We start from the raw sequence: 26,455 nt of genomic DNA on the forward strand, positions 1-26,455 counted from the left end.
AGCACATTACTTGTGTTTCCATGTCTTCCCTCCTGGAGATGAAATATTTCCTGTTTCGACAGGAAGTCATCAGCCAGCTTGCATCAACGTGTGGCTTTGAACATTTTAGAATTTGAAGCATTCAGGGCCCTTGTACAGAGACTTGCCTGCTGATAATAGGTTTTCTTTCTGTTTCATGCACCCCTAACCACAGTCTGTAAGACTGAAATTCACAATAGAAGATACAGACCAGCTAGAGAAAATAAACTTGAAGTAATAATAAACTTTCAACCCCTTGAAACAGAGTCAGTTATAAGAAGTCAGTTATTGTTTTAATGAAATAACATACCCGTTTCAACTGCATATCCCCACTTTACAGCCATTTGATCTGATCTGCTGTATCTATTGGATATAAAATTTAATTTTGGTTTTATGCTTGAATACAGTTATTTATTTTCCCTCCTTTACAAAAATGTTAAAGCTCCCTGAACATGAGAAGACTAAACTCATCACCACCAATAGCACTGACTGCTTTTACCAGATTGAGGAAACCAGTGCACTATACAGGCACAAGTACTCCTCAGGTAGTACTTTCAGGCATGAATTCTTGCTGTGTCCTTTGGAGTTCCCCTAAATTATGGGCCAGACAGAACAACGAGACTGTCCTTTCAGCCGCCGTGCAAGTGCCAAACTAGCAGACAGAGCCACACGAGGTTTTTAATTTTGTATAAATTAACACAGCATTTCTCCCTCTCAGGCAGACTGCCCAAGAACCAGGGCAGGTAGCTGCCTGCCCTGCCGGCTGACCGACCGGACGGGCATCGGACCAGGCAGCTGCTGATAAAGTGCACCCACCTACTGCCTCGCACCTTTCCTAACCTCTAAGCAGTTGCGGTTTACCAGTGGTTTAATCGCGGCAGTATGCACGGTGGCGTCGATTCCTCTTTCTTCCTACTACTGTGTCTCCCCCCCTAAGCAAGGAAACCTGCCAGCCTGGAGCCCTTCTCCGACTCCTCCCCGGCTGAGAGAGCCAACAGTCCGCTCTACTCCCTCCGCGTCGCTCCAGCCCTGCTCCCGGTCCCACCGCCGCGTTGTCCCTGCTCTGACAGGAACAGCAGAAAGGGGTTCCCACCCTAACCTGGCCCTCACCTCCGCCTCAGCAGCGTTTTAATAACAAAAACGTACTGGGAGCGGTTTCTTGCCTTTTCCCTCGGGGAAAAGGCCCAGGGGACCGCGTTTCTTTCTCACTGAGGCAGGCTCACCGCCCGGGGCCGCCGCTCCCCCCGCGGCGCCGCTCTGACAGGCCACTGGGGCGAAGGGAGACTCCATTTCCCGGCGTGCCTCGAGGGGCGATCCGGCGCGCGCGTCGTCGGCGGGGCGGGAAGGGGTGGATGTAACATGGCGGCGCTCGGGGCGTGGGGCTCCGCAGCGGTACCTGCACGGCTGTCGCGTGTGGCGCGAACGCTGTGGGGCTGGCGCGCGCGGCGGGGGCTCGGGCAGGACGCGGGGACCGCGGATGGTACGTGAGAGGGGGCGCGGAGGGGATCCCCCGCCCGGCCTTGTCTCATAGACCGCAAGCGCCCGTTTAGCCGCCCGCGCCCTTCCTGGTGGGCGCCTGCAGTCCCCAGGGGGGCCGAGGGGGAGGGAGGCGGGACGGGGTGGGTGTGCCGGCGCAGGGGGGGCCCGGCGAGGGCGGGAGGAGGCGTGGGGTCTGCCGCGGGGCCTTCGCGTGAGGGGAGGGGGTGGCGTGAGCGCAGCCGTCATCTCGGCCCCCCTTCCCCCCCCGCCCCGCGCAGGCAGCGGCTTCCCCGCCAGCCGGGTTAACAGCGTGTGAAATCCCCGCAGAAGGAAAAGCCGCCAAGCCTTCCTTTGCGGATGAAGCCGTTCAGAATCTGCTCTACAAAATGACAGGGCTCAACCTGCAAAAGGTTTTTAGGCCGGTGAAAAAGGAGCTTAAACCGCCCAAGTACAAACTGATGACAGAAGCTCAGCTGGAAGAGGTAGGCTGCTCTGCTTCGTTTTGAAATAAGTTTTGGTTTTAGCAAAAAGTCTGTAACAGTCCATATTTCTGCTTCCTTTAGTGCTGCTGTTAAAAACATTTTGGTTTCTTTCCTTTGTTTCAGGTCATTTCCTAAATTAGTGTAAATCAGTGTTTTGTCACTTTAGTTTTATTTATCCAGTTTTTCTCGATTTTTATGGAATATGGAAGGAAATCGGATGCTTTTTTTCTTGAGTGACAGGTTCTCTTTATCATCCCATTTCCTTATGCTTCCTAACTGTGTTAAATGTCTTTATTTGATATTTGAATTGTAGCCCTGGGAATCCTTTGACTACTTTTTTTTTTTTTCCTGTTGTCTGACCATGGTCCAGGATGACGAAGGGACCTGACTTAAGCCAGTTCTTCTGAAACCACCATCACAGCTATATATAAACTGTTGATTGTGGTTTATGCTTTGGGGAAAATTTACTGTGGAAAAATACCTGAAATAAACTTGGTGTTTGCAGTAGTATATGTAGTAAACATATGTATATGTTTAGTTTTGGAACTTCCTCCAGCAATTTTCCCAAGTTACACTAGTGGCATATTGTTCACATGTGATTCATCTACCTGGAGACTGAATTAGTGTCTCACTTCTTTTCAACTGCAGAAGAAAAAAAAAGACTTTTAAAATTTCTCCCTAAATGAAAATGTGTCCCAAAATTGTATGTTAGCTTTCCAATAGCATGAGTTTTTTAATTGCAAAATTAAACTATTTATTTTTTTTCCCAAGGCGACAAGAAAAGCCATTGAGGAAGCTAAAGAAAAGCTAATCATGCCTCCTGTTTTGAATGAACGAGAGCCAATTGATGATGTCTTAGCAGAAGACAAATTCCTTGAAGGATCTGAAACTACAAAATATGTGTTTACAGATTTAACTTACTCCATTCCACATCGTGTAAGTGTCAGTGTATCAATTTATTTTAAGAGATTTTCATTCTTAATTTCAAACTAAGCTTTAGGTTTTAATAAAATATAGTTATAGCAGTTTGCAAAAAGGCTGAGGAGCTATAAATTCAGTCTGGTACAAGGCAATACAAAGATATAGTTCTAAATGTTTGCTTCTAACTGGTAATGATAAATTACAATCCAGTGCTCAAAAGCAGGTGTGGGGGTGGGAAGCTGTGGGATAGATAGTTAATTATTTTAAAAGCAGATGCTCATGATATATTAGGAGAGCTGAGTTCTTCCATACTTCCTAGAAGCTTTCTGTGGAATTGGATTACATAGTACTGTGCATAGACCAAAAGATGGAGCTACGTCACAGTTGCAAAGATCTGGTGGAAAGCTGAGTAAATGATAAATGAATTTGTGGGAAAGCTGTGAAGAAACAGTTGTCAAATAGAATTGTGGAGTATAGGGATAAAAATTTCTTTAGATACTAAAACATCTAGATTGTCTTAAGTACCAGTACTCAGAGGCTGGAAAAATTCTTAACAGTTACGGTTCTAAGAAGTCTCCGTGGTTCAAACATGCATATAGTGATGATCCTGTGAAATGAATTGTGAAGTTTTCCATCTATTACTCCACCTGAGAGCTCTCTCTAGGAGCCTGCTATTTATTTTTCTGCCTCAATGTATTGAAAACGTCCTCGTCCCAACAAACTTTCCTGTCTGCTGCCCTAATCAAATATGCTTGTGAGCAGATCTGAGTATATTGTTTTATTTGTTGTATTTTTTGTTTTGAGCTTGCCCGTACTTGATTCTAGCACCTACCTCTGAAACAAAGTTAAAGTACAAGACACTTGCATTCTTAATTTAGTAAGTGTTACTAAATGCGTAAGATCAGGCCAGCAGCAATGCTAACTCCTTTCTCTGGGTATTAGTTATTATCTGTCAAAACATCACAGAGCTGTAGGTTTTAGTGTAGGTGCATGCACGGTTATGTCGTACGGTAAAATTAAGGTGCAAATGTAGCACTTAATTAGCAGGTACCAAGGGAGAAATGATGAATCTAGCACATAGCAACAATCAATTAGAAACTGGTATTATTAGTGTGAGTTTAGGTATAGAAGGACTTGGCCAAATAAGAATCTTTTTTACAATGGTTCTGGCTACAAAGAGAGAAGACTTTGGGAGACAATGCTCTTTTTTTGCCGTCTTTTCAGGAACGTTTCATTGTAGTTAGAGAACCAAATGGTGTGTTACGCAAAGCAACCTGGGAAGAACGAGACAGAATGATACAGATATTCTTCCCAAAAGAAGGGCGCAGAGTTATTCCCCCAGTGGTATTCAAGGACGAACATCTTGTGGTAAGATCTTCCTGGTTTTGAAAACTGATAGTTTTTACTTAATTGTGCTCTGATAGTGAAACTGTGCTATTTGGACAGAGTAGCTCTGAATAAGCCAGTCTGCTTGTATGTTTTAAACTGCTTGAATTCTGTTTTGAACAATTGCTTATCATTGTAACTTTATTATAAGTATTTTAACTAAGGTCTAGGTTAGGGCCAGGTAAATCCTGCATAGGTGTAGATATTCTGTAATGCTAGAAGTCCACGTTTAATTGTTACGCATTGATGAAATTGTATGCTTAATCTGAAAAGGTGGTGTTTCAGAAACAAAAATCAAAGAACATTGTACTAATGTCATCATGGCAGTTACTGTACTTTTATCCATTTTGTCTTGTGATTAAGGGGATGCTCACTGTAAGTGTTGCCCAGAACAGAAATGTTGTGGCTGCTGTTTTGATTTTGGAGAGTTGGAATGGTGTGATACAGAATCTATTCCTGAATTTGAACTGTTGTTTTAGACTGTGTTTCAGCAAGACCGTCATGAGGATATCCTTAACATGTGCATTGCTCAGTTTGAGCCAGATTCACCTGACTATATCAGAGTGAGTTCACTTTTCATTATTCTAGTAAAAAAAAATAGTATTAGTGAAGAACTTTAGGGTTTGTTTTGTAAACTTAAGTATTATCTGGGGACCAAAGGTGGTGTTCATATGTTTTTTCCCCCAATATAGATTACCTGTTATTCTTGTGATGCTTTTTTTTCTTGCAGAGAACTAAAACTGTTTAAGGTATTTTCAACAGCATAGAAAGAACTACAGATGCATAAAAATAGTCTTTATATAGGTATTTTTGGTATCAAAGCAGAATTGATGATAATGCCCATAAGTGGCCACAACTAGAGCTGTGCTACTGAAGTCATGCTAACTGCTATGTTAGGATTTGAAAGGACCAGGTAGATGATAATGGATGGAGTGCACCTGAGAGCACTGTACACAAAGTATTCTTTTTGACAAAGACCAGGTACAAAAATATACTTCTAGCTGAAATACTTAAATTCAGTAACTGTAGTTACTGGTGAATGTTAGTCTACACTTGTCTTTAAAATGTTTACTTCTCTTTAAGCTGTAGTAATTTCTCAAATCACTGAGAATGCAACTTATTAGGCAATTTTTCAAATACCTTTTCTTCAAAGTAAAATCTCACCTCTTTGCTCTAGCATTTTTCTCCTTAAAGAGTAGATTACAACTTGACAGCAGTGAAATGAAGGTTCAGAGGTTATGTCCCTCCCTCCCCAAATTTTCAGTACATAGTATTTAGCTTTCTCTTAACAAAGAGGTCTATGCCCAAGTACTAAGAACTGGGTTATCCTAGTGTTACCCTGAATTATAACATGTATAAAGCTTTAAGGTAGCATGGCTCAGCCTGTGGCTTACTCCTGCACTTTAGGGAGGTCTGAAAATAGATTAAAAACTGAGAGGTAGAGGGAAGAAACTGTAATCGAGCTTCAGTTATGCTAATGAAACTGAAAGCTTTTCTGTGTATAGGTTCATCATCGAACATATGATGACATTGAGAAACATGCCAAATATGATCTGCTCCGTTCAACAAGACACTTTGGAGGAATGGTATGGTATCTAGTAAACAGAAAGAAAATGGATGGCTTACTAATAGATATGATCCACAGAGACTTGTAAGTGGTGTTTGTCACTTATTAATTCTGCTTATCTAAACAAATAGCAAACAACAAGTACCATTGTTTGACAATAAAAACAGTATTTCTGTAAGATGTATAAAAGTTTTCATTTGCATGAAATTTTAGGCTAGCTGTAACTTTTAGCTATATAGGTCCTGAATGGAAGCACCAACTACAGTCCATGAAGTTGTAGGGTAAACTAGGTTTCTACAGAGATTAGCCTTTTGTAGTTGTTGGGTTTTTATTTTTGTTTCCCGTGTAATAGTCAGTACACTTCCAGCTCTGGGCAGTGCTGATCTTAAAGCCTAACAATTTTATACTACTGAGCTCAACTTTGGCATTTCAGATTGACACGCTCTGGGTTTTAGAGCAATTCCTGAGTAGCTGAGTAACAGGTAGATATACTTTCATTTTAAATGGATGGATTTCTGCTAAAGTTATTCAAAAGTCCCTGAAGCAAACAATAGGTAATTGTTAAAAATGTCACTAGAGCTAGGAGAAATTTGTACGATTGGAACTCACAAGTTGCAGTGATGGTGGCATTCATTTCCTACTGTTGAAGTTAGAAACTTTCAACAGGTGGTCAGATCTTACTTTACAACCTGAGGATATGAAGAAATACAGGAAACTTGGAATTTCAAATTTGGAAATCAAATTGTTAATGGGAAAATTCAAATATCTAGACAACTTAAATTACTAGAGTTTGGAGTATCTTTACCTGCCACCCACTCACTTCTGGCTTATGCTTACATTTATGTAGACCACCTGTTCCAGTTTTAAATTCAGCTGAGGGCTAGGTATCACAAGATTTCTACTACTACTTCTGTAAAACATGCTAGTTACTGCAGTCTGTGTTAGAAAGTTTCTCTTTGGCACAGTTGTTCTGCTAAATACTTGTTATTGGGTAATTCATTCTGTTTTAGAGAGATTTCAGCTTTTTTACTGCTGAACAGTACATCAGGCTTAAACTGCAGTATGGATAAATTTACATACCTTACCTGGTGCACCTTGGTGTATGTGTGCTTCTGGTCTTCATTCTCATGAACAGGTTGCCATTGCAATAGATGATGGGATGCCTATTTAGCTATGTATTCTAATGACTGTATACTCAGTGAAAGCAGAAGCTTATGAAAGCCTGTGGTGTGCAAAGTACACCACAAAGTACACTTTCTCTAAAGTATTAAGAGAAAGTAATTGCTACAAATGGGCCTTTATTTGTTTAGGCTGGATGATGCTACAAGTTTAATTACACTGTATCATATGCTTCATCCTGAATGTCAATCAGCAAAAGAAGCTAAAGAAGGGAAACTTCAAGGAGTTGATCTAATTAAGGTATGCTTTTCTACTTTAAGGCTACTTAACTACAGAAGAGAAAGCTTTTAAACAGCAGAAGCCTATTTAGTAGTCTAAATTTCTCCTTACCTTAAGAAGCAGGTATTTAACTAGAACTGTTATGCATGCCAGGTTGTTTGTTTTTTTAAACTATATATAGCTGTACCAGGATTTCAGCTGTAGCTGGCTGATCTATCACTGGAATGATGACATCTCATTATGCAACTGTGTTCTTAATTGTACATTAATCTCTCTCCTGCCATGTTTGCAGATATTTGTGAAAACTGAATCACAGAAAGAAGGCTATATACAACTGGCCCTCCAGGCTTATGAGGAAGCAATGGCTACTTCTACAGCTTCATGAAATAAACCTTATTGCATCATAAGTTTTAAGTGTGTTTATAAACGTTCTCTGTACAGCATTCCACAATAAATACTTTAAACAACAGACTGTTCTAGAAGATTTTTTACTAAAGTATGTAACAATCACTACAAGAGCTTGTTATTTCCAAAAGTTCTGTAAATGAACAGAAGTCATCATTACTTTTGTTTTGAGGTGACAATATGCCCTGAGTTTAATTCTGTTACTGTTGCATCTTGCATCTAAAGAATTGGCTGCAATTAATTTTACTTATTGAAGTAAGTGTAGGGTCTGGACAGCTTCATTTAGGAAAGTGTGTAACACCACATCCATCTCTGAAGACGTACTACTGTTCTGTTACATCTTTTAGCTAGAAGTGTTGCCTGGAAGAGTAACTGAGCTACTGCTTGTTAACAGATACAAGCTAAATAGCACAGTGAAAAAGTAACCATATACTAAGAAAAGTCAGGTTAAAATACTAGTGCTTGGCTACTATGCTCTTGTTTCAAATACTTGCAATACACACTCTTGAAGCTGGCTTAAGAATAGTAGAATTACTAGTAAATGGAGAACTGAGGAACAGAATGTTTAAAAGGGTTTATTGAATTGCTTGATAAATGAAAACATTTTTTTAGTATGCACTGGAGCAGGCTTAATCTTGAATTTCAACATACTAGAAACTGATTCTTTTTGTACAGTTGCTGGGTCTACCCACTTTCTACACGTATATGGTCCACTTACAGTATAAAAATCAAATTAACTTGGAGCACATAGTCCACAGAACTTCATTCCTTTGTTTAGAGTAATTGATTTGGTCATCTAAAAAGTATGTTCACTCATCTAACATCTCTTCATCCAGATTGATATCTGTGGTATCAATATCCTCCAGCTCCAAGTTATCTAAGTCATCTTCCAAGTCCAGCAGTGTCTAGGAAAAGAAAAGACTAGATTAAGGGGATACTAATATGGTTATATGTTAGCCATCTTAAATGTTGTATGATTCTGTATGATGCATATGCACATTCTGCAAAACACCAAGCTGAGGCAGTCAAGTGGAACGTAAGTGTTAACATAAGCTGTAGAGAGAAGCTGCCTTCTTGGTAAGAAAGCACCTCTCAGTTGCAACTTTTTACAGTGTTCTGACCAACCATGTTTGGACATGACCCTTTGTTCCTTGTAAATCCACAAGGCTGTAGGAACTGGTCTATATTACTGTGTACAGTTTCTGCATACAACAGGAAGGGATCCATACACTGTAGTGGTCCTAACCTGTCTTAATATAGGAAGTGACATTTTCCAGTAGCTTGGTTTAATCACATTATTAGTTGAAGTCTTTCACATAAGATGAGTTTAGTGCTTCTAATTCCCTTCATAAAAATATATTTCAGTACCTTTTGATCTCTTGTTGGAAGTAGGTCAGAATTCTGCAAAACTGTCTTCATCACTTCTTGTTTAGGAGAGGGAACTGGTTCTTCAGCCTTCCTCTAATGAAAAAGATAATCCTTAAGTTCTTCTGAATTTAAGTTCTTTCAACAAAAGCAACTAAACAGCAGACCTATAATCCCCCTCTCTCAGTGGTTCTCCTTCCAAGTTTCCCTCAGTAATTCTTGAACCACATCTTCACAGCCAGTAAGCATCCTAGTCCCCACTCCACTGGAGACTACTGTTTCCCCACCCAGTTTATTTAAAGCAGTTGGTGATGGAACTGATACAATGAAAACAACCCTCAGAAAGTATCAGTTAATTTTCAAATACTGAAGTGCTGTTAGAAAGTAAGTGATTTTCAAGGTCCTCCGCAGGAAAGAGATTAGGTTACTTGAGACTGTCATAGCAGTAAATCTTAGTACTGTTGCTGGGCTTTGTGTTCCATACCTTATAAGGGTTTAACACTTACCCTTCTCTCTTCATTGCTGCACGCGTTTTATATTAAGATAATTCATCAGTTGTAACATTGCTTCAGTAATGGTACTATTCAATTAACTGTATTTAGATTAATTATATAATTATCTCCTACAAAACTTACCATACTCAGCCTCAGCTGTAAGAGACAACTGCTGTTTAAGGACTTCTATGCATTCAGTTAATGATTGCAGAGATGCTTCTAACATTAGTGGTCTTGTTTTCAGCTTCTAATGCAAGGTAGTTCTAATTTGTTTTGGATAACTTTTGCAATGCTATTTCTGTATCTTTTTTAACAAATGTGCACACGGGTTTGATTTTGCTTTAATGGTACTTGCTTTGATACACAAGAAGCAAATAGTCACTAAAGCTACTTGAAAGTAAGCTAACTTCTTTGAACTGTCAATGAAGTTTTGTAGTGCATCTCCTATGAGGAGAAAATACAGAGACAGAATGGAGAGCTGTGACTCCGTTTCTCCCTCAGTTTCCACTGCAGTTCTTTTAGAGGTTTATAGCCTCAAAGAGCTGTGCCAACATCATTGTCTTTAAGAAATTCTCACATTCTGATTTTCATGTTCAAATGTAAAGTGTATTTGACATGAGAAAGAATTACAAGTTGTCATCTTCTGTTTAAGCTCTGAAAAGCATTTTAAGTGTTTGTTTCAATCTGTATGCTTACACCTTAAACATAAGTCATGTGTTTTCTGCATAATACTTAGACAACTGAGGTGGTAAAAAAAATATCAGTTTGAGTTACTTCAGATATGGATTAGTACGTATTTTCAAGTAATTGAGCAGGATCCCTAGCCAGTTAGTTATGGTTATGGAATAGTCTTATTCCATAACCAGGCACACTAGCAAAGAATATAAAGCATTTTTAATTGCTGTAATATGCAAGAGTTTCCAGGTTCCAACTACTGAGCTTTTAGGAAACTAGCAGCAGTTGAGGCAGTGTTTGTACATGCAACTGAAATTGTTTTTCTGCAGGATGAATTCAATGGTAAGACTCTACGATTACTCACACTAACAAGAGATGACCCAAGGTAAGTAACCACACAAAAGAAATAATTTCACAGTCAAGAAGTCATTAGTAGTTACAGAAGTAGATTAAGAGAATCTGAGGCAAAAGAAAATGCAACTCAGCTACAGTGCTTACACTCAAGCCAATAAGAGCAATAATTTGTCCATTATTGGTGAAACATTATCCAGGGTAGATGTTACCGTACAATAGCAAAATTGCCTCTTAGAGTTCATTATTTAGTAGCAACACTGACCTGAGGTGCCATTGCTCCAGAAGGCTCAAAGCCTTTTGCTTCTTCAAGTAAGTTTCTTTCTTCGTTTGGCTAAAAGTAAAACAAAAACCAAAAAACAAAACCACCAAAACACATGTTCATGGAACATTTAAGTGGTTGCGCTGACTCGCTTAAAGCTGAATTTACACAGCACCAGATGTTTTTCTTCTAGAGACAATAAGAGCTCCCACTTCTTACTTACAGTGACAAGTGGGTATTCCCTGGCTGGCCGCAAGTCAGCAAGACTTTGTTTAACATATTCTTCAGCAACGAAAGCTTCTTTTAATCCAGGGAAAAGATTTTCATATTCTGTAGGATCTGCAAGGGACTCAGCAGCTTTTTGATTGACTTTAGAGAGATTCTCCCGCCACAGTTTAACAACCCTGGAGATGCAAACCATATTTGTTATATACAGCTAATTTTGACAACACTATTCATGCTCTGCATATGCTTTGAAGTTACCTTGAAACTTGGCTTGGCAAATATGTCCGTGCAAGAAAAGCAGCTTCTGGGAGACGCCCGGTTTTAATCAGGAGTTCCAAACATGAATCAAGCCTAAAAGATTTTAAAATGTGATTTTAACCAGTAAGTTTAATAAAGACAAATTTGTGTATTAGATTAACTGTTTATTCTATTATGTTCAAGTGCTTTCATTTCAGATTTTAAAAGTAGCAGCCATCATAAAACAGAATCAGCTTTTCTGAAAAGGCACATGCCACAATATTTCTGCAGGAAGTTCTAAATTAGCTGTAGTTAACCAGTGAAGAACCTGAAGTTCTTTGCATTTTGGAAAGCAGAACAGAACAATCTGAATCTCATGCTTGCTACTTACTTTCCCTGCAGGAAGTAGCTCATAAATGCAACATTGTTCTTGCCATCTTTTTCTGCTCCTTCAGCTAACTTGTTCACCATGTTAGCATTTCCTGAAGCTGTAGCCAGGAGCAGTAGTCCTCCATAGTCTTGTGCATGGTGGAGACACTCCTGGGCTAAGCCAAACTGGCACTTACTAATGGCAAGCTCAGCAAGTTGCTTCCATTTCTGTTCTGACTAATGATACAAAAAGGAGAGAGGGAGGGAAAGAAAAAAAACAAAAAAATAACCCTCAGATTTTTTGAACAGCATTTAAAGATTTTTTTCAGAGCATTCAATATGAAAATGTAAGTTTACTTGTGAAGGTGCTGTATCCCATCATTACCCTTGTCTTCCCTTCGAGATACTATGATTACTGCAGCTTCACAGCATGACACAGTGAGTGTTTTATGTGGATCATTACACAGGTACACCATTACATAACATAAACAGTTCTTCATTAAACATGGAGGGAGGAAGTAGAAATAACTTTGGAAATTTAAACAGTAACAATCTCTTAAAGAAAGCTCCCAAGTTAAACTTCAGAGCGTAAGAAAGACATTTGTAAATTTGTCTGTAACCTAGTTACAGATGTTAGCAACAGTTACAGCCTGTAACTAAGTTAACATTCCTTATCACTAACTTATTTATTTTACAACAGGAACTGTGAGATCAATTCTCTGAATAATGGACATGGGACAAATCACTGCTTGTCAGTCTTCCTAGTACATCATCTAAGTTTGCCAAGGCTGGAACAAAGGCCCAGAGACTTCAGTCCTGCCATCCCTCCTCTCACTGTTCAATACTGGAGATTAAGGCTTGATTCTCCATGGAATTCCTGTAGCTTTCCGAGTAGACAACATTTTTCTGTCCCCATCCCACAGCTTAGATTCCTTTGAATTACAGGCAGAAGAGCTTCATCAAGGAAGCTGGAGCCATTATATAGCGTTCAGGGAGCTGTACTGCATCCCCACATACCATTGCCTTTTCTTACAGGGCTTCTTAGATTCACACTAATACTCAGAATTAGTATGAATCACCAAAAATTTTATGTTTACCTCTGCTTCCACTGCAAGCTGATAGGCTATTTTTAATTCTCCAAGTTGAAGAGCAAGTTCAAAACGATGCTCTGGATCTGTAGATACTGCAAGAGCTTGTTGTTTGAAGCCCTAAAATAAAAATCTGAAAGTAAGACTGTGATCTGTCAGGTCAAACAGCATCCTAGATGTTCTAACAAAAGCCCTCTAAACAGAATGTTACAGTATTCTCAAATAAATATGGATGATTAACACCAGTTTATGCTTACAGATATAATTACCTGGTTTTGCTTAGCAAATTCAATTAGAAATGTGAATAAACTGATTTAAGTTTTTGATAACTAAGAAGTAGTTTTCTTGCCTGTTTTTCAAGAAAATGTGCAACTCTGGTTCTCTGCTCTTTTGGAATCGTGGGAAGAACTTTATCAGCCATACTGAAATCTCTTCTCATCACAGCAGTTTGATATTCAAGTACTGAGACCAGCAAAGAGTAGCTAACAATGTTTAGCTCTTTATCACCCAAATAAAGTCGGTTGTCCTTAGGGATATACCCCAAAAGATACATTGTCCTGAAAAAAACCAAAGAATATTTGTCTTGAATAGATCCACTACCAAATAGTCTATAAAAAGAAAAAATCCAACAGTTCTTACAGTAGCAAGAATACTCACATGAAAAATTCTACTTTTACTATATATGCACTTCCACATAACACTCTTTATTCCCTCCAAGATTACATTATTGCCTCAGAACATACATTAGCATGACATGCAAGAAAAAGTAGTAATGCACAGCAAGCAGGTGACAAGGTTCACCTTGTCCTAACTTTGTGGAAAGAACCTTTAACGCTTGCTTACAACCCGATGAAGCAACTTACCTGTCTAAATGGGCAATAGTGACAATTTCTCCTCCAACATAGTAGTTGAGTCTGTTCACAGAACTGGTGTAAATGAAGCAGTCACCTACCCACAAGCCTGTTTTCACAATCTCCTGAATCTCACCAAGAACCTGCAAATTAAGTTAGATTTAATTAGATATGTAAAAAAGGTACTTTTAGATAGCAGTAAGACTATTGTATTTTCAAATTAAATTTAATATTCTATACTTAAGTAAATAGTTGGGCAAGTTGCAAAAAAGTTTACATACAGATTGGAATTATTTAAATAATGCTTTTAGTTTCACAAAATATGTGAAATAAACTTTATGTTTATAATAAAATTTACAATATTTCACAAAATGTATGGAATCTCTACCTTAATACTTAACTAAACCGATTACAAATCCAGGAAACAAGCACCAAACTAAGCGTTAAGCAAGACAATCAAAGACAAATTTCACAAGGAAAGTTGTGTTTCTGACATTTCACAGCATGAGGCTTTTTTACTTGTTCTCAAATTTCAATAACATTTCACAACTTGAAAATTGCAGAAAAGTTTAAGCAACGTAAACATACTACCTGAGTGTATGCTTTAAAAATAACCTCTGTAACTCTGTGAGAATAGTAAACAGATATCCGAACAGAAACGAAGGCATCAAGATCTGTCATACTGGGATTTCAACAGGGATATTCTCCCCAGGGAACCCAAATAAAATGATTAACACTGTTCCTTAGGCAGATGTATACTGTATTCCAGTGTTCTAGAAACTAAAATTTAATAGGACTATGTTAAGGACTAAATTTGCTATACTCTGGGAAGACTTGCTTCAATGATCTCTAATCCTATTCCATTTTTCAAATAGAAGGTACCTCAAAAGCATCTTCAATTCCATCTTCAGTGACACCTTCATGTGTTTCTTGGGCTGCTGCAACTTTTTCTGATAGGTATTTTAGAATGAAGAATGACTCTTCTGTAGCAATGCAGACAAGCTCACCCGAGTCAGACCAGAAAATCTGTATCATCAGAATCAATAATGGCACTGTTTTAGAGACCCCAGGTTAAGAAAGGAGGATGTATAAATTAAGGTTAAAACATACCAACTCTAACAGAAGCTTTAGTACCTGAGAAGCCAACACATACAGGGATTTTTTTTCCCCTTCTGCTGTAAGATTGAGATAAACTTAAGAAGTTATTACTTTATGATTGACAGCTTGGCCTCACTCAAGAAAAATCAGCAGTCTAGTAAAAAAAAATAAAATCAGTAAACACAGACAGGTAAATATCTTCAGTCCCATCTAGAAACTTACATGTTTGGGCTGAATTTCAATTCTGCGAATCAATTCTGTGTTTTCCCAATCATAGAATGCTAAACCATTAACAGATCTGACACCCAACAGGAAGCCACCGTAGATGCCTGCAAGAAAATAAAGGTGGAAGAAATCCACATTGTGCAAAAAACGTGCTAACATATCTATTTTAAAAGCAAATACTTACCTTCTGCTCCAAAATCAGGTTTGAATGACTTCTTCTCTTTGAAATTTTTAAATATCTTTACAACACTGTTGCTCTCCCTGATTGCGTATCTAAATAGAGAATGCATTGTAAAAAAAAAAAAAAAAAAAAAAAGTTATTTGGCTTCCTAAGTAGCAAATTACTAAAATCGTAAGCTGCTCCAAAACAACTGCATTTGATTTATCTTCAGAAGTTAGTAGAGTGCTACAAATGGAAAATGTTAAAGCAGGACAGTTATTTAAAGTTTATTATCCACACAGGTTTTAGTCTTCAGGCCAGTTTACAGTTTGTACAGCCTGAAAACTAGCAGCAGCAAATTTAAGTTAATACAAAGGGGAAAAAAAAAAAAATCTTCAACACTTACTCTGAAGAATCATGTGCCCATACGAACTCCTGTGCGGAACCAAAGCTCTTGTTTCTCAAAGCCATAGCTGTGTAGATGATGTATTCACCATCACCACACACTACTACAAACCTAGAGCAGGAGGAAAGATATATTTGTCAGACATTTGTGTTTGGTTCAATAGGCATGATCAAGCAGACAAATTATCTGAAAAGTTAAAGGCCTCTAGCCCAATACAATCACTGCAGGTGATTGTAAGAATAAAAGAGCTTCATATATTAAAAAAGTGTCACAGAACTGGATTTTCCTCTGCGTCATGTTGCTAGCTACTTACTATTCCCTTTTCCTTCTGTTCTCTACTGAGTGGCTCTTGTACCTTGTATCCCTTTACCTTTTCTTTTAATTTAGCTTGTCTGTTAACAAAAAAACAATTCAAGAGAAGTGACAAAAGAATGTGGTTTGCTGCTATTACTTTACACATTTTGTTTACATACTTCTTCTGCTACCTAGAATGTCCTACTTAAACAGATAAGTAGCTCTTACAGGTGAAGCCCATCTCTTACTCTGATTTTAGAGTGCCAGGCTCTGATACACCTGTTCTCCATAGGCTCTCAGTCTCCAGCACACAGGCAACTCTTTTTCACTCAAAAAGTTTTCCAATGTTAAAAAAAACAACCAAACAAACAACAGAAAGGACAAATCAGAAATGTTTAAGTATTTTGTTCTAAAATCTATTACCGTCCATTAGGGTTGTGCTGAATTGTCTGAGGATAGATTTCACAGCTCCCCATATCCTTTACAGCTAGCGGCAATCTTTCTCCATCTTTGATTTCAGCATCTCCCATAGCTTTCAAGTTAGCCTGCTGGACTTCTGAATGTTTAGCCCAAATAATTTTTCCATTTGCATCCATGGACATGGCAGGTTCCTCACGACCAAGCTAGGAAGCGTAGCATAAGAATATAGCAGATGGAGAAAATACATTCTTGATTTTCTTTTCAGTTGAACATATCTAGTGAAATACCCTGGCTTTATCTGAAAATGCCAATTAAAATGCCAGATTTTCAGTATTGTACATATTATCACAGAACCAGTTGCTCTGTACACAGGACAGTGATGAATGTCCATTTCTCATTTCAAATAATTAACTGTACCTTAACAATAATGCTGCCTTCATCATATCCCAAAGCCACATTATTGGATCCTCTTAAACTGGCCACACACCACACTCTCTCCATACCGTAGTTGAGGGTACTTTCCAGGCGGTAAGTGCTTGAATGCCAAATGCGCACAGTTCCTAGTGGAAAAAGAGAGAGATACATGCCTTTTATCTCTTCTCTCAATGCGAGCACAGGAGGTGTGTAGCCACACCACAAGAAGAGTTCTGCCATAAGTTCTTCCTCTGTCCTTTATATATCAGAAAATACAAAATTACCATCTTCTGAGCCTGTGATAATGATAGGCAATTCAGGATGGAAGCTGACACATGACACATTTTGAGCATGTCCTTCCAGTGTTTGTACACATGTTTTATTCTGAAAAAAAAAAAAAAAAAAAAAGAGGTGGCAGTACAGGGACAGATAATAAACACGTTGCTATATTTTTTCCTTCGCTTCTCAAAAAAATCTCCCCCCAAATCCAAAATTTATCTGAAAATGTATTTCTCTAAATTTCTTTCAGTAACATTTATTTCCAAGATGCTCAAATAACAGCATTAGACATATTAAAAACTATGATTGCATTGAGTTAATTTCTCCTCCCCAGAAGAAGATATTTCTCTTGACATAGTTTTCTTCTATTTTCAGATGTGTTTCTGCCTAGAAGATATGCTTTCTCAGAGCTATGTAACACAACAAATTAAAGTAAGACAGAAAGCAAAGTTCACTGCAAAAAAACGAGAGCAAAACATCTATCTGAACCTAATTACAGGTGAAGATAGATCTCACACTGTCTTTTTAACAATGTTAATTCACACAACTGTGAAAGAAAAGTCTACCCTGCTTGAGACAACCAAGATTAGACTATGTAACTGATGTATACAACTGTACATGGTGGCAACATTTCAAGCACTGTTATGTAACAGCCATTACTGCAGTGCATACTTAAATTAACAGCACTAGCTTTAACTTCTGAGCTTGGATTTACTCTAGAGCAATATGCTTTAACAACCAGAAAGTACTATCTAACAAATTTTGTCTTGCACTTCCAGCCATTCATACACTTGTACACAGGAAGAACTTATGAGCTCTAGGTTCCAGCAACAGAGTTGAATCCCTGGATTCAATCTCCCTTTCCTGTAGAGCATTCAAACAAGTCACCTCACGACCTGCAAACTGTCAAGTAGAAGCACATGCATGTGTGTGCATGCACACATGTGCCTGTGTAAATGTGCACAGGATGAAAAAGGAGAGAGGGAAGGGAATAAAGAAAAAGGGAAAAAAATTAATGAGAAGTGAAAGGATGGAAAGAGTTGATACATGACAATATTTACATTTGAACATAGAAGAGGAGCACCTTAATCCACAAAAAAAGAAGTCCAAAAGGCAGGGATTACTATGTTACAAGAAAAAACCCTAATGCTAATAATAGAATCCTTATGTCAAATTTAATTCTACAAATTAACTTTGATGTTATTTAAATTCACAGCATGTTTTCTCAAGGGTTAACAATTTTTTTTTTAAATGAAAATCCTGTCATGAAATATTTACCCCCCACTTCCTTCTTTCCAAGGAAAAATGAGGAAAATACATTTGTGTATTCAAGTCTTTCCCTTCTTTTTCTCTTTCTTCACTAATAGCTTTGCTACGGCAGCCTGCACAAAAGTTTATGAAGAGTTGAACACATACCTGGTAGTCCCAGATCTTAACCAACCGGTCATCTGCACCTGAAATGAGGTACGGCTTGTCTCCTCCACTGTAATAGTCAATGCAGTTTACTCCTTTCTCATGGCCTTCCAAAGTAAAGTTGGGTGAAGAAGAGCCAAGCTGCCACACCTTCCCCAAAAAACCAACAGAAAACCCAACCACATGTAGTTAATCTATCTTTTGCATCCAGGTCAACCTTGCCGAATAGAGCAGGTATTCAGATGTACTTAACAATTCCAAAGACATAGAACATGGAATTCCAAAGACACAGTTGTTTTCTTAGGTGAAGAACCTGAACAACTGCTTATCAAACTACCAGTCCTCCCCTACGCCCCCCAAATAAACAGAAATAACATGCTGAGTTGCACACACTGTGCTCACACCTCAAAACAAACGAACAAAAAAGTTGAAAGAAACCCATTAGGGTTTTGCATTAAGGACATAAAACCATTTAAGACACTTTGTAAGAAGTATTATCTGTTTATGAAATTAACTAATAGACCTAGAAAAAGCAATCAACTATTTGTGCATACAAGGGCTGCCCCCAACTGTGTCCTGAATTTTATTTTTTCCAGTTACATTAAATGAATGACAAATCTCATGCTAAATGAGGACTCAAAATGAATCAAGTCAAGTTGTAGATATACTGCTATTTTCCCATGATTATCACAACAAATCAACATTTATACGCACCTAATCTCAACATCTGAGGATGTATGAAATAAAAACTGGCTTTTTACAGCCAATATACTCATAATTTGTAGGGAATATAAGGAAGTCTCACTGCTCAGATGGCTGTAAATCTACAGTCCCAGATACTTAGTAATAGTTTCACAGCAAATGAGACTCATCAGGGTCTACCATGAGAAGGCTGAAGACACCTTTGGAAACAATTCAATAGATAGACAGCCAAAGACATGAAAATAATAGGAGAAACACCTTTACTATTTTTTTTAAATGCACACAGTTAAGGGATTTACCCACTATATATATAGTTTCAATTCTCCCAAACTACTCATTGACAGTATAACCATTACCCCTCCCCAATATTTCTATGTAATCCAAATGGAAATGCAGCACTTTAAGCTTAGAGAAACACATTTCAGTGATTAGAGCTGACAGGTAATCTTGTAAATTTACTGAATTACTTAGTAGGTGCATAGTAACTCCACCAACGTTCAGGTCTTTGTTCAATAAAAATTCTATTATTGCACCTGCTTTTAAGAATTCTGACCCATTATCCATACAGTATTATTGGTTTGTGTACTCTGTCTGATAATTACCTAATGACTAAAAAAACCCCAAAATACAGTTTCTCTACCTTGATTGTCCTATCCAAAGAGGCACTGGCAAACTGATTATTGTCTTTTGGGTTTATGACAATCTGCATGACATAATGGGTGTGTCCTTCAAACACCTGAGAACAAGACCACTTTTTATCCCAGTCCCAGAGTTTTATAAGCATGTCATCTGAAAAAAAAAAAAACAAACCACAAACCAAAACCATCAAGCTTCAGTTAGTTTAATATATTCCGATACCTACCTTCTTAAACTACATAATCCTTAATGACTTCAAGTTAAAGGCTTACTCATCCCTTCCCCCTTGAAAGGAGGCACTGCTAATACTCAATATATTTTTCATCTGTAAGATTACTGGTCCTTCCTTGCAGAAGGACCAGAGAGCGTACAAGTTTCTCAAAAAAATTGTCCAGTAAAATAGTGATAAAACTAAGTAAGAAATACATCTGTCTTAAAAAGAGAGATTAAGAACTGATACTAAGGTATTGAATTATTAATCTTAAAATACTGGGCAGATATTAAGGAACTGGATCCGTGCTTTCTTCTGCAGCCCCTACTCTAATGAGCACTAAGGAACAGGAAGCAGAGACAACCAACCTCGCTTCCTAGTACCTTTATTTCAAGTGTAAGTGTATTAGTTTCAACAACAAAACACAGAAATATATGGTGCTTCTGACTCACAAGGCTCTCTGCATTCTTGCAGAGTTCTGACTGTATTAGTAAGGTTACCAGGAATGAAAAGGACTGAGCAGTATGATGTAGATGTTCTTGAGCAAGATTTGTTGGGATACTGTGATCTTCCAATCATGAGTAACATTGATCACCTCAAATAACAGAGAACTCAGTAGTATTTCGGGGAAAAAAAATGCAAGTTTTCTGTTGCTTCAAGTCAGATTGCCAGCTGAAAACACACTCCAAACCATTATGTAATTTTTTTTTAAAAACAGAACTTTAGTGTGCCAAACTCTCAGATAACAGCTAATTAGCACATATATGAACCTTTCCTCTGGCAGATATTAAGCAACAAGGTTTTTCAGTCTTCTCTGACAAGAACATAAACTCTTAAATTGTAAGTACAATGGATATTCCATTAAAAAAACATGAATGCATCTGGCAAAGACATAACATGAAATGACAACTGTCACATTGGCTACTTGCTCAAGGATTCTTGTTTCAGCAGGAGAAGGAAAAAACATGCAATCCCTCACTAGACAGGAAAAAGAAGCCTAAAAATAGCTGGTTAATAAATATAAAAATACACCAAAGAACTCTTACCGCTGCTTGTCAGTATGAAAGGCTGCGTGGGATGCACAGCAATACAACGAATGTAATCTGAATGTGCTTCAAACATGTGAACTCTTTCTAAGGTGTTATAATTAAAAACTCTAATTTGCATGTCATCCTATGAAAGGGAAGAAAAGCCACCATTAAAATAGGACTCTCTATAATACACCTTCTATTCAATGCAGGGTAGCTAGAGAAAACATTGTTTTGTTGTTAGAGGTTCTCATGAAGAGGCTCTAACAACAAAATGTTTAAGAAAATGTATTTTCTGTACCTCGCTAATGATACAAATTGTACTTTGATTCAGAAGTCCGTAAATTACCCAATCCTATTCCAAGGCATTTATGAAATGGAAAAAACTAACATTTAATTTTTAAAGATGTATTTTAAATAGTCTTTCAATTTAAAATTAAGTGCAAAAATGCTTTTAAAATTATTAATGCTTTATATGAAAATGAAATGCAAGGTTCTCCAACATAAAATTTACAATTATGTTAATGCTGCGGGGCCAGGAGGAAAGAAGTTGTAGCTCTAAGTCAAGTGGAAAGGTGATTTCAACTTTATTTTTTAAAAATTGAGATGAGGGGGGGCATAGATATTTTTATTTCAGATACAGTATTATTAAAAGCAGTATTCCCAAACCTTTTTTTAAAAAAATTTTTTAAGAACTATCTGACAAGGAATAAAACATCAGGTAAAGCTTTCAGAAGTGACCATGACTTACAAGGCCATCAGAGTAAATGAAACTTAGTGATAAACTCTACACTACTTGTTTTATCCAAAGCATTTACTTTTCCACTCTGCCTTTTCCTCTTTCACACACATACCTGTTTAAGCAGCAATACCTACAGAAAACACTCCTCAGAATGGCAGAAAAGGACAAGTATGTTCTTTTGAGACCAGCCTATCAGCATAATGAACATGGAACACACAGAAAAAGCAATGACTAACGTCACATTTTCGTAGTCACTAACTAAGACTTGGCTCTGTTGCTGAAAGCAGCTGTCTTGCCCTTTCGTTAGTGTTTCTTGCTACTGCATTGCAGCCTCCCTCAGGAAAGCTAGAACAAATACAGCTGCACGCTGAATCAGATCAAGAAACTGATCCAGGTGAAATTATGTTGATAAAAATAAAAATGGAGACTAACTTTCATCAGTTACTAGTCCAGTTCCCATGCACGTGTTTGAACTCTTGTGCTGCCAAAGAGGCAGTGTCATACTTCTTGGGAAACAGCACTAACTTATGCACACTTGAAGTAACTGGGTCACGGCAGTATAAGACAATGAAATGACAAGAAATTTTTTACTCCATGTATAGGGCAGAAAACTAGGAAAAAAAAAACCTGAGGCAAAAAATTGTAGGCATTACCTCAACTCAGACAAAAACATTCATTCCATCAAGAAAAACATGTTACCAAGATTAGAATAAAACTATTCCTCTCAAAGTAGACTCATTGAATAAAAGCAGAGTATTTTTCTAGAGGTGAGTAAAACTCTAAAAAATTTATTTTTAATATAACCAAAAACAAAAGTAGAAAGTAACTTCTAAGTCATCTTAACTAGGAGAGTCAACTAGTCTCAACTAGGAGACTAGTTTCATCTTAGTTAAAGTAGCACTACTAATATTTAGTCAAAATTGGGTGCTGAGTGTATTCCAGTTGACAGTGAAAGTTTAATCTAGATCCACCTTGCACTACATGCAAAATTAGCCACCGTATTAGGTTGCTCTCCTTTGAAATGAAAGGTTTAAGTTTCTAAGCTTACTTAAAGGAATACTTCACTACAGTTTCCCAGAAATTTTCTCCTTTATCTTCTACAAATTCATATCAAATCATATTATTATGCGATGTACAAAGGAATGGCATGAAAATAAATCAGAGAAAGTACTACTGGATGGAAATCAAGACTACGATAGCTTACAGCTCCTGTAACAACCCAGTTCTTTCTTGCCACAAATTTAGCAGCTCTCACTGGCAGGTCGCACACTTCAAAAGTCTTCACCAGAGTCTAAAAATAAAAATAATAAGTTTATAGCACTGGAGAAAATATCAGTTTTGAAATCAGCTGTTTGTCTTTTCTTAACAGTGTCCAGTATGTTGCCTTTGGCAACTCTCCAAGAATCCTACAACACTACATGCACACTTTTTAAAAGGAACATACCTGTCCAAGAAGGGAGATACTTGCCTGTTCTGTTCTTTTAACATCACCTTTATGTTTTCCCTTCATTCTTAACCCAACCTCACCTCTGAATATTTTTGGAGCTGCTGCCGAATTTCAACTATACTCGATAGAAAGGTAGAGGTCTAACAGTTCCTACAACCTTCACAAATATAGATGGCAGGTACAAGACAAAGGCATCTAATCTTTCGGAAGGAAAGGCATTAGTTTGCAAGGAGTCCACAAAGGAGACAATTCTTGAAAAAGAAATTTATAGGAAATGAAACGTCATTAAAGTCACAGCTAAAGACATTTCTTGTCTATTATTATAGTGACTTTTGTAATAAGAAAGGGAAAAGTACAGTCACTTAGTGGCAGTGATTTAAGATTCGTCTTGCGTATCTAGTATTGAAAAATAGAATTTATACAGCTGTCAGTTATGAAGATTTCATAATAAAGGAAAACCAAAATCATCACCTGTGTTTCATGGTTCCAAACACAGACACTGCCATTGTAAAGGCTAGCCAACATCCATGGTTCCGTGGGATGCAAGTCTACACTCTTCACCCGGTCAGACCGAGCTGTTAGTTTCCGTTTTATGTCAAGTCGGAGAGGCTAGAGAGGAAAAGAATTGAGAATACCAAGTTATTCAACATAAAACTGGGACAGAAATATGATAGAAGAAGGAAAGCTGAAGTTAAACCTTAAAATAAAAGGTGTCAATCCTGCTTTTCAGGCAGGCAGACAACTACTACTCTTTCCTATCCATCTGCTTATTTGTTTTTGTAGGGGTTTCTAGAAACATCACATCCCCAACAATGGGTATGGGTCCATTTAATTTACTTTTGTGAAATTCAGAATTTGTTTATACTGTAAAGTATTTGCAGCACAGTCAAAAAAAAGATGCTCTGCACATCTTCCTGGTATCCCTGAACTACTAAAGCAAAGAGAATTTGCTTCTAATAAATGATAGAAAATGAATCTTCCTACTACTTCACCTGAAAAAACAGGTGGAAAAGCCAGTTATCACAACAGAACACAACAACATTTGCTCATTATAAATTTATTTCCATTCACTATTCCAACATTAAGTTTTAGAATGGAATGCTATGTTGTAAAAACTGGGGGGAGGGAAAAGTTTAAGTCTTTCCCTTATAAAGAAGGCTTTGACCTTCCACTTTCATCACTGGCAACGTAAAGCCAGAGTATTTGAAAGGCATGAAGTACAGCAAAGTGATTTTCGAAAATATTTGAGGCATTATAGATTCATTTAGACACTCAAAGACTGTTGAGCTCACTTAATGCTGCTGACTTTTTCTCAGAGAACTTAATGGGTAATATCTGATCAAAGAATGCTGCATGTGTTCAGTAGCAGAATAAAATTAATAAAACCTGCAGTTATGTATGTTAGACACTGCAAGGAAAAAAAAGATACCTAGGTATTGTGTAGTACCCTTAACTTATGGACGTGACATCTGACAGTAGAGAATGAACTTGTGGTTTATTTCTCCTGCCATAAATACTAGAAAAGTAGCAAGACAACTGCACGTGATTCTGTCTTATCCTTGGAACTGCTCCTATCTACTACTACTAAGGACCAGGCTATGGCTGATCTAAGAGGTTAACTGCAACATGTACTCAAAACACTTTGACAACTGTTAGGTCTGTTTGATGAATACTACACTGGTAACACAGCCCAAGGGATCTGCTCTGTGACTTAAAGCGTAATGATGCTAGGGGACTTTCAAGTGCTTTCTTCTTATTAAGTGATTTAACTTAAATCACAGAACAACACTACGACTTCTTCAGGTAGCACGGGAACAGGGACGCCCAGGTCAAACAGAGCAAGAATCTGCACAGACATCCCTGGCTTGTCCTGCCAAGAGCCAAACCCAACTCCCTTCGGCAGGGCCAGCAGTGTGCCGAAGGGCCCCGCGACGTCCAGGCCTGGCTCCTGGCTCGTCCTGGCGGCGCGGCTGCTCAGGCCCTCACCCCTGCCGGGCCTCTTGCTCTTCAGTTCACGTCCCATTGCGCTGTTTTTCTGGAGGCGCGGGGGGAGCCGGCCAGAGCAGCAGCTGCGCGGTGCAAGGCTGGGCTACCTCACTGAGGCCACGTAAAAACAGCTCAGGATTGATTTTTCAAGCCTCCTGCACCAGGGGCTTGCGTGCAGTGCGCTTGGCCAGCTCCTCTGCAGCCGGTCATTAACGGCCGCGGCACCCACCGGGGCAGCCCCCCAACCCTCCCTGCACGGGCCGCCGCCCGCTCCGGGCCGGGCCGGGCTCCTGAGGCCGGACCCTCGCCCCGCCGCGCTCCCCGGGCAGCAGGCCTCGCTCGCGGAGCGGCCCCCGAACTCACCATGGCCCCGAGTCGCCCCGCGGCAGCGCCGACGGCTGAGGTGTCGTTGCGCCCCGGCCAGGCTCCGACCCTCCGACGTGGAGCTTCCGGACCCGCCGCTCTCGCGAGTCCCGGGAGCTCTGGGCGCCGTTCTCGCGAGAGCGAGACGGCGCCGTGGGATGCCGGGATATGTAGTCGACAGCGCCTCGGCTGCGCGTCGTGGGGCAGGCGGGGAGTTGCGGTTGCCGCGCGCGGGAGCGTGTGCCTCGTCACCTCAGGGCGGCTGTAACGGCCGTTGTGGTGCGCGTGGCGGGAGGCGAAGTGAGGCCCTCACTGTCTCTGTCACAATCCTTTGCGCAACCTTGTGCAACTCAATCAGAGGATGGTGGTGGAGAGCTACGGGGCTCTGCCCAGCTGTGAGAGACCTAGAGAAGGGTCCTCTGACCCTCTTTGCCTGCTCAGTGTGGTCTCTCACTGTGCATAATGGCGACATTGGTCAGAGGGGCCAGGTCCTCAGTGGTGAGCATGACAGGGCCCTGAAGCAAGCCCTTGGAAGGAGCTCAGCTTGCCTTTCTCAGTAAGACAGGTGTGAGCCTCGTCAGTCCTGCAGACCTTGTAGATGTGAAAGGCTAAGTAGCACATTTCTTCTTAATCTCTTTGTCAGCTAAAGCTACAGATACTGCAACGCCAAACGGTATCTAGTAGAAATGTTATGGGGAATGCGAGATTTTGGGAAGCACCAAAGCACAAGGAACCACTGTTGAGAAAATTTCTCCTAGCACTGCTGCCAGATTGAAGTTCCACTTCAAATAAAAATTGCAACCCCCACATTTCATTGCATAAAGGAGGGGAATAACACGGAGGATATTTATATTCATTGGGATTCAGTTAAAGAAAATACTCCTTTTGATACAAGTGTTCACCTAGGGATTAGGAGCCCTGTGTGCTCTATCCTACAACACAGTAAGAAGGATTACATTGCCCTGGAGTGTTTACAGTTTGAAGGACATAAACAAACAAAAGGGTGACAGAGAGATTACTTCAACTTTTGTTATTTTCACTCCAAGCAAGTGAAGAGA

The 26,455-nt window shown here is 39.0% G+C and overlaps 2 protein-coding genes across 5 annotated transcripts; one reads left to right on the forward strand and one right to left on the reverse strand.

Moving 5' to 3' along the window:
• The first annotated feature begins 1,363 nt into the window (after positions 1-1,363).
• On the forward strand, positions 1,364-7,724 carry MRPS22 (mitochondrial ribosomal protein S22). Of its 3 annotated transcripts, none has more exons than XM_072866995.1 (8): positions 1,364-1,498; positions 1,825-1,979; positions 2,751-2,915; positions 4,125-4,268; positions 4,766-4,849; positions 5,792-5,937; positions 7,164-7,272; positions 7,544-7,724. In XM_072866995.1, exons 1-8 carry the CDS (start codon positions 1,378-1,380, stop codon positions 7,634-7,636), a joined length of 1,017 nt encoding a protein of 338 aa, XP_072723096.1. In that variant the 5' UTR covers positions 1,364-1,377; the 3' UTR covers positions 7,637-7,724. The 3 variants fall into 3 exon arrangements, with proteins under 3 accessions (XP_072723096.1, XP_072723098.1, XP_072723097.1); XM_072866996.1 differs by having other exon boundaries at positions 1,389-1,498; positions 1,776-1,979; XM_072866997.1 differs by lacking the exon at positions 7,164-7,272 and having other exon boundaries at positions 7,544-7,687.
• On the reverse strand, positions 7,724-25,520 carry COPB2 (COPI coat complex subunit beta 2). Of its 2 annotated transcripts, XM_072866993.1 has the most exons (22): positions 25,398-25,520; positions 23,520-23,657; positions 22,806-22,892; positions 20,878-21,004; positions 19,625-19,773; positions 18,286-18,432; positions 16,875-16,974; positions 16,594-16,736; positions 16,180-16,379; positions 15,463-15,573; positions 15,081-15,169; positions 14,894-15,000; positions 14,456-14,599; positions 13,586-13,716; positions 13,072-13,279; positions 12,732-12,842; positions 11,657-11,871; positions 11,287-11,379; positions 11,027-11,207; positions 10,807-10,875; positions 9,025-9,117; positions 7,724-8,561 (listed from the first exon to the last, which is right to left on the reverse strand). In XM_072866993.1, exons 1-22 carry the CDS (start codon positions 25,398-25,400, stop codon positions 8,466-8,468), a joined length of 2,742 nt encoding a protein of 913 aa, XP_072723094.1. In that variant the 5' UTR covers positions 25,401-25,520; the 3' UTR covers positions 7,724-8,465. The 2 variants fall into 2 exon arrangements, with proteins under 2 accessions (XP_072723094.1, XP_072723095.1); XM_072866994.1 differs by lacking the exon at positions 10,807-10,875.
• Positions 25,521-26,455: the final 935 nt, after the last annotated feature.

The sequence above is a fragment of the Ciconia boyciana genome, chromosome 7 (genome assembly GCF_034638445.1).
Source record: "Ciconia boyciana chromosome 7, ASM3463844v1, whole genome shotgun sequence".
Taxonomy (NCBI): domain Eukaryota; kingdom Metazoa; phylum Chordata; class Aves; order Ciconiiformes; family Ciconiidae; genus Ciconia; species Ciconia boyciana.

Coding starts and splice junctions, on each gene's coding strand:
- MRPS22 (XM_072866995.1), top strand. CDS start 1,378: ATGGCGGCGCTCGGGGCGTGGGGCTCCGCAGCGGTACCTGCACGGCTG. Junction 2,916..4,124: donor CTTACTCCATTCCACATCGT/GTAAGTGTCAGT, acceptor CCGTCTTTTCAG/GAACGTTTCATTGTAGTTAG. Junction 5,938..7,163: donor GATATGATCCACAGAGACTT/GTAAGTGGTGTT, acceptor TTATTTGTTTAG/GCTGGATGATGCTACAAGTT.
- COPB2 (XM_072866993.1), bottom strand. Junction 21,005..22,805: donor ACTGGGTTGTTACAGGAGCT/GTAAGCTATCGT, acceptor TCCCTTTCATAG/GATGACATGCAAATTAGAGT. Junction 18,433..19,624: donor CTTTGGATAGGACAATCAAG/GTAGAGAAACTG, acceptor TTTTTGGGGAAG/GTGTGGCAGCTTGGCTCTTC.